At 29.7% G+C, this 8,525-nt stretch overlaps 1 protein-coding gene across 1 annotated transcript; it reads right to left on the bottom strand.

Moving 5' to 3' along the window:
• Positions 1 to 5,484: 5,484 nt before the first annotated feature.
• On the bottom strand, positions 5,485 to 6,887 carry LOC125871155 (transcription repressor OFP12). Its single transcript, XM_049551749.1, has one exon. The coding sequence runs from the start codon at positions 6,840 to 6,842 to the stop codon at positions 6,180 to 6,182; it is 663 nt and encodes a 220-aa protein (XP_049407706.1). The 5' UTR covers positions 6,843 to 6,887; the 3' UTR covers positions 5,485 to 6,179.
• Between the last annotated feature and the right edge of the window lie 1,638 nt (positions 6,888 to 8,525).

The following is an 8,525-nucleotide window of genomic DNA, read 5'->3' as shown; positions in this document are numbered from 1 at the left end:
ATAGTCTACGAAGGTAATAGGTCCTCATGAAAGTTCAGTATCGCAACAGCAAATTTGACCAAAGTTGGGGTATTTTTCAGACCCTTATCCCTAATTTTTATGTAGTCACCAATTTTTATAGTTTCTCTATTCATTTTTTGTATTTTCACCCCTTATTTTTGTTTATTTATTTTACAAATAAAATTAATGCATAATTAGTAATACATTTTAATGTCTAATAAAATTATACATTTGAATTATTTATAACTCATGTCTCTTCATCTACTTGTAACTTTTAATATTAAATATTATTCATAACTTTTGTATGTTTCATTTTTCATAAATCTTATAAATATTTAATTAATGTTTAAAAAATTATAATAAGTAAATATAATAATAAGGACATAATAAAAAAAACAATTTTGTTTTGACGAAATCAAATTTGAATAGAAAATTAGTACTCCTACAAAAGATAGAGAAAACTAAAACATATAAAATATTTTCAACGTAATAAATATATTGTTATTTCAACATATTATCACTTATTCCATTTACTTCACCACGGTGAATATTTTGTTCTACTATATACATATAAATTTTTTTTATATTTTATATGTTTAAAAAAAATGAAAAAACCTATGATATCGCAGATGAAGAGAAATATTAATATTATCTATATATTCGATACTAACCTAAATATTACATATTTCATGTTATTATCTTATAATATTTCATATAGCCACACGAAGCGCGAATAATTTCACTAGTATATATATATACTCTCGTTTGATTTTCATTTGTCAAACTGCAGTAGCTCTTCCTTAATACTTACGTTGGAGACTTGGTGATATAATCTGGAATTTTCACGTGTAATTAGGTGATTGAAAAGGATGGTATTAATTAATTAAACGCACTTTATTTCTCCTAAAACTTCCAGCAGCCAAAGAAATAAAAGCACTCAAAATCAAGTGTCATTTTCCTAGAGATTTGGTACGTTGGATCTAATTAATTATTATAACTAATAAATCTTCACTATAACAAAAATAATTTTTAGCCGCAATAAATATACACATTAAAGAAGAATATTGATAAAATTTTTATCACCATTAGTTAATTGCCATTATATTTAATGTCAATATAGGCTTTATGAACATCTATAAAGAATGTCAAATATATATTTAGTGACAATTAAGTTATTATCGTTAATTAATTACCACTAAAAATCATTTTGATATAGTGCTGGAAGAAAATGTACCTTATTAAAACATGTGACTATCTCTATCTAACAATTTACACTCTTAATTATATTCTCAATTCTCAGCCTTTATTTATTTTTACAATAGAAATGAAATCTCCCCAGCATTTTTAGTGATTATCATTTTTTTTTGGGGGTTTCTCTTCCTAAGAAAATAAAATCTACTGTTAACTTAAAAAAGGATTATTTTACTGAGGGATTTTCGCATATACCCCTCAAAAATAGCCTAATTACTCTCCATAGCTATAGTTTGATAAGTATGATTCGTAGCTACATGTTATAGGGAGGAGAGAGGCGAGCGTGATTGAGAGAGAGCAGAGAGGCGAGCGAGAGAGGGTAGAGAGTGAGAGAGAGGTGATTTGTATATGTATATCGGTTAGAAATTGTATATTATACATATGTATTTGTATATATGGCAAGCGAGATTGGGAGAGGGGGGAGAGAGGCGAGCGAGAATGGGAGAGGGAGGAGAGAGGCGAGCGAGAGAGGGTAGAGAGTGGGAGAGAGGTGAATTGTATATGTATATCGGTGAGATAATTGTATATTATACATATGCATTTGTATATATGGCAAGCGAGATTGGGAGAGGGAGGAGAGAGGGCGATGATTTGTATAAGTCGCGGCTACGTTTGTATCATTCACGTATTTTTGTATAATTGAGTAATATAAAGTCTGGAATTATACAAATACGATAAACTTGAAATAACAAATTGATACAAACATAAACATATGAACTTTAAACAATTATACAAAAACAGTCTTTCTATCTCCACAAGGTAGTGATAAGGTCTACGTACACTCTACCCTCCCCAGATCCCACAAAGTGAAATTTCACTGAATATGTTGTTTAAGCTCACCGTTCAAAACAGGTCGGGAAAAAAACTGTTTAGAGAACTAATTAATTCGTGTCATTTCAAATCCCACAAAATATTTATAAATAATGCACGTTTAATATGCCTAATTAATAAAGTTGTTCGAAAGTAGTTATATGCTGTCACTTACCTAAAACTCATTTATATTAATAATTTTCATTACTGATAGGGACAGTTACTAATCCTCCTTGGATACCCTTCTTTCTGACGTAGCCAAACTCATAATCATAATCTAGCTAGTTTAACTTCTTAATTACGAGTTTAAGTTCTTGCATTGATGGTGTAAAAAAGTTTTAAATAATTAATAGGTAATTATAGAAACCTCTATGATAATATTGCCTAATAGAGATGTTGATCTGGCAAAAAATGATACTCCCTCTGTCCCTAATTACTTGTCCACTTTTTCTTTTATAGTTGTTCCTAATTACTTGTCCATTTTGACAAATCAAGAAAGGACAATAATTTTACATATTATACCCTCAATTAATTACTTTGAAAAAGATACAATTTCTTGAAAATCTTAAATTTTTAATCCATCCACTTCATAATTAATAGGGGTAAAATGGTAAACTCACTATGTCAATAATTGTTTTCTTAATAGGTGTGTCAATTCAAAAGTGGACAAGTAATTAGGGATAGAGGGAGTACCTGACTAAGGTCTAAGGGGCAAACAAACTACATTAATATATATTATATTTTAAAAATATGCTATTATAAAATTTTAAATCATTAAATTATTTATCCATTATCCACAAGATATATATATATATATATATCATGGTGCGATATTTAATTTGATGTGAAGAGTACACATATATAGTTAGCAGAGTGAGAGAACCTTAAGTTGTATCAAATGTTAATGTGACACACTTTTTTCTAAATAAGTTCCAAAAAGAATTCTCATTTATCTTTAATGAGAAGGTTTTATTATAATTACGATAGGTTTAATGTCACATATTTAAATTTTGGCATAAATATATAAACAGACACTCAAATTTAGCTTTAGTTGGCAAGTAAACTCTTCAATTTTGAGAGTACGCACATCAAAACACATTAACTTGGTCTCAATTAACAAGTAAACATTCTAACTCGTCCTCATTGTGTCTCGTAGACACTCGACGCTAACATGACATATAAATTTTAAAAGCATGTCTAGAGAATTATTTTATAAATTGAAGTTTTCAATTGTTACAATAAAAACGAGTTAATGTGTCTAGATGGTTACGAGTTAGTATTATATTGGATCTTTCTATAAATTATAGTCTTGCATCCATCACTCTTTCTCTCATTAAAACAAGGAAAATACCATTGTACCTCTATTTATTAAATCACATTTATTGGCATACATTGTAAGCCTTCTATTTATGGTTACTTCATTCTTCTTATTGGCTCAACACATCAACTATTTACTTACTTATTTCAGCAAAATAGTTGTCTATTTAATTACTTGCAGAACTAAAATAATTATCCTGGATTGTCACCCTTAAATTTGGCTAAAAGGAATATTTAATTAATTTTCCAAGATGATAAGACTTATGATTCATTAATTAATTAGCTCTTGGCTAGTAGGATACCATATATATTATAGAAAGTTGGTGGTTCACTCTATAATGCTGCAATACTCATTTCATGCCCAAAATCACGCACCTTTTTTTATTTTGTTTTATTTATTGGCACCTTATTTATTTATCTTTTGGCGCCTTATAATTATTTAAACCATGATACTATATGATAGCAGTAATAAAATTGTTTGTTAGAGTTTGTCTGCTTGTGGTTGACTTGTTTGGCTAATTTATCAAGATTCTTTTTTCTTAAAAAATAAATAAATTAGAAGGGTAAAGAAAATAATATATCCTTCCACTCTACCTCCTTAATTCTCTCTTTTTTTTTTTTAAAAAAATAGAAAATGAGAACAAATTGAATCATATAGTAGGCTTTGAAGATGATAGAAAACACACACAGAAAAAAAGAAGCAAAACACAGTCAGAAATAGAGAAAAGAACAAAAATATATGGTCCCTTATCTTGGGTATATATAATAAATTTAAAATGGTTACTTAAATATCACTTACACAGTTTTAGTTCTTTATATTTATTGAAAGTGAGCATTTTAATAACACCGTCAGATATTTATCAAACTCTGGTTGTTGGATTTGACATAAATTGTGAAAAATAGAAAATAATTAATAGGAATTCACATTAAGAAGTATAAGTTTCATAGTTTAGGTTTTTTTTTGGTCTATTTCAAAGAGTCTAGTGCTACTTCTGTTATTTTGGTCTATTTATTTTTGTGCATGGTTAGTTTCTTATGCTGCAATTTTTTTAATTTTGACGAAAATTTCCAGTGTTTGTGGTTAAAAATAATTCCACAATTTGGATTTAATTTTATAATCAGAGTTAAGTAGACACCGAAAATCAAAGTACTCATTTTTGATAAATTTAAAGAATCAAAACTACTTAATTGATACTTAAGAGACCGTTTTGAACTTACTATGAAAGATAACAATCCATTTTTTTGCCATTTTCTCATCAGATAAACCATGAAATGATAATTGAGGAACAAAAAACAAAGATAAAATGTTTAAAAAAACAACTACATAATCATTAATTTTCTCCTTTACAGAGGATTTAAATTATATATACTAACCATATACATTTATTTCACGCTATTAATATATTTTTGTGATAACAACTGATATTATTAACCATTTTGTACTCATAGTTATGAATGAGACCTTTGACCAGTTAAGGAGGACATCTTCTTCTGCATCTCTCTTAATTTAGAAATATTTATACTTTACTTTATTTCTTAATTAGAGAAAATTAAAAATCCCCAAAAAGACAATTTTTTTTTTTAAAAAAATTGGGTGTATGGAAATAGGAAATGGGTAGGGGATTACGTGGACAATCGAACCCTCACCAATAAAGTGAGAGTTCATGTAGCTAACCAAAGAGCTAATAAGATTTCCCAAGACGACAATATGTCACTGATCAAAAATATTATTTTTTTCTGGCAAACTAGAAGTCCAGTAGCTAGCAGTACTTGTTAGCTCTGTCTAAATGACAAATGAAAGCCAGAAATTGCTTGTGACTTTGTGTACTAAAAAGCTTAATAAATTCCAAAAATTTATATGGACCACAAAGTAAGTTTTTTAAGACAGCATTTACATAAGAAGCTGTTCTTTTGTCCATTCACTTTCTCCAAACACAATAAATATTTTTTCTACATAATTTAATCAAACAGCCAATTAAAAATAATAATCAAGAATCCATATAACATTTCCCAATATGATTCAAAAAAACATTCACTGAAACGAGGAAAAAAAACATTCTTTTACTAGAATATTTTTATTTTTTACAATATAAGACGTTAGAAATATTACATGCATCGAGGCACTAATAATATTAACGTACCACGCTTTACTTGGTTTCTTATAAATTTTGATTTTGATTTTTCCTACTTTGTCTTCTTAGAAGAAAACATGTCCAACTTTGTCACACCAAAGACAAAACTTTTCAAGAAAAATACACAAAACTAAATATAACTTTCAAAAACATATTTAGAAAGTTAAAAGAAAAAAAGGAAAAAAAAGTTAACCCAACGATGATTTGATACAAGGAAGGAGCTAGAATTCCAGTTACAGCTTCAACATAACCCTATAGTAGCTTTGGACAGGGACGGAGTTAGAGTTCCAGTTACAGCTTCAACAGAACCCTATAGTAGTAATTAGTAGCTTAGGACAATATCTAGAGTACTTTTCTGTTAAGAAATTCACTTAATATGTATAAATAATTTATCGAGAATCCAATAAGCTCTGCATCTATCAAAATTCAGAATCTATAAACTCAAAACTCTAAATCAACTTCTGAATTTTGATATCATATCATTATTGGGGCGATCCTCATGGATTAAAGTTGTTAGTTGATGCTTATTCTCCCGATACCATCATTTCTTCTTCTTCTCTTGAAAATACAAATCCACGACTTTTGATCATTCTAAACAACTCGATGAATTTAATCAATAGAATGATCATGCCCTAATAAATACATACATATCAACTCCATCAAACTTTTTTACAGTAGGATAGTTGTCTGTTCACACGGCCTAGCTGTACCTTCCGTCTTTTTTTCCGAATCGTCGATAGACATAAGAGAAACAACAAGATCCGAATAAGCACCAATAATATACTTATGAGTATGTTTCGGGTTAAGATTCAAATAACATAACAAAAGTTCATGCAAAAATTCCCAATTTGCTTTCCCGTTCGTCAACTCATGAGCTTCCACCATTTCCTGCATTGATCTTCGAAAATCCGCATACGGGTCGGGCGAATACGTTTGTACAGCAACGCCGCCGGTGACAACTTCTTTGGGATTTTCCACCGGAAAATCGATTATGGAATTGGAGTTACCGGGTGAAGAGAAGAAGAATCGTTGAGAAGCGAAGATATTTGAGAAATCTGGAGTATTAGTGTAATCGGAATCTTCGAAAGAAGTGAAAATGTAATTAGTGTTGTTATCCTCTTCTTCTGTAGTTGCGATGGAGGAATTAGTGAGTGATTTAGAAGTGGTAGCGGAATCAGAGCTGGGAATGTCGAAAACAGAGTTGAAATTTTTGGTTTTTTTTTGCTCTGTTTTTTCTTCCTCTGTTTCTTCAAAAGGAAGAGAGAGAGTTGTGGGAAGGCATTTGAAACTAGGGAGGCAATGGTAGAATTTTTTTTGTAGAATTCTTGGCATTTTGTTTAGCTGGTCAGATGTTGACGGCGGTGGCGGCGATGGCGGTGGTGGCGCCGCCGTGGGCTGGGGAGGAGAGAGAGTAGGGGGTAGGTGATGGAGGAGAAAGAAGATAGATTGTGATTGAAGAGCACATGCATATATAAGTGCTTATATATGTGTGTTAATTGCTACTCACCACAAGAGGGGTTTGCTCAGGTGCTTGGCAAACCCTGAGCACGAACTTGACCTAAATTGTTAGTTTCGTGTTTGAATTATCGACAGTCTTGAAAATACCCTTTTATTTTACTAATCAATCTTAGATATACCCTCGATCTGCCACATGACATAACAAGTAGTCTCAAACTCTTATAGGAGTATGAGGATCTTAATAAAAAGTCGAGAGAAGTATTGAAAATACCGCTAAACTTGACGAGAATTTAGGGGTATATTTCACTCATGTTACGAGATTGGAAGTGTATTTAAGTTTAATTAGTGAAGTAAAAGAATTTTTTAAGACAATCAATAATTCGAGAATGAAACTAATAATTCGCAATGAATTTATTAGTGTTTTGTTATATTTCTTTCATTCTAAAATTGTCGGTTTAAACAAGTAAAAGAGCAAAAAGCAAAAAGATAAGATGAAAACTCATTGGACTCGTTTGATAAAAGGGATAAAGAATGATTAATTCCAAAATTATTTTTAGGATCAATTTATCTTATTTATTATTGGAACAATAAATTTTTTTTGAAATTAATTATTCTGAATTGTAATGTTATTTTATTCATATTGAAGATAAAATAAAAATATTAAAATAATTAATTTTAAAATAACTTATTTTCAATCAAACAAGCTCTTAGAATTATGTCAAAAGTACCTAAAATGATAGATTTGCATAAAAAGATCAAACAAAATGGAAACTCTTAGAAAGGGGCTAAAAAAAGGTAACTATTCATCAATTCATTATTGTATACATTATTATTCTCTACTTTTTCATTTATGCATAGTACAGCCCTTTGAGATTATCATTTCATTAATGTTGAGACGTTATTTGCAAATCAATGTCTCTTCTACTTTGTCTATTATTCGATTATATAACTTGAGATAGAAAATTTGGAGTTGAAAAACTATTTCAAGTTAAGTTAAGTATTGATTTTCAACGGAGGTGGACCTAGCGTATGTGTTACGAGTTCACGTGAACCTAATAACTTTTGCTCAAAAAATATGTATGTAATGCTTATATTATCGTGACATCATTGTAGAGACCTACAAACTCTAAAAATCTGAATACACCTTTAATTTCCACTCGCAATACACCATTTTTTTTCCTTTTAAGTGAAGTTCATATCCAAATTAAACACGATAACCTGAAAACATCTAAGAAAATTGTAGAGATTCCACTCCAATCAAAGGTATAACCAAGCCAACTTAAAAAGGCACAAATTGAAAGGGGAATCCTATTCTAAGCGTAGCTATTATATTTGTCCATTTTAACTTTGTTCCAATGTGCATCAAACTTACTAAACGCCAACTTCATCACCATGATTTTATAGATATGTTTCAATCAATAGGTCCACTGGGTATATTTTCATGTCATTCCTTCAAAAACAACATTAAGCTAGAAATTGTTTGTGGCCATAATATTTCGAACATTGTGGATTTTGGTATATAGTTGTGAATCTGTTTGTGAAACATGTTCTTCTTAA

The sequence above is a fragment of the Solanum stenotomum genome, chromosome 7 (assembly GCF_019186545.1).
Source record: "Solanum stenotomum isolate F172 chromosome 7, ASM1918654v1, whole genome shotgun sequence".
In the NCBI taxonomy this organism is placed as follows: Eukaryota; Viridiplantae; Streptophyta; class Magnoliopsida; order Solanales; family Solanaceae; genus Solanum; species Solanum stenotomum.
Note: the sequence above shows the minus strand (reverse complement) of the source record. Positions and strands in the feature narration are given on the sequence as shown.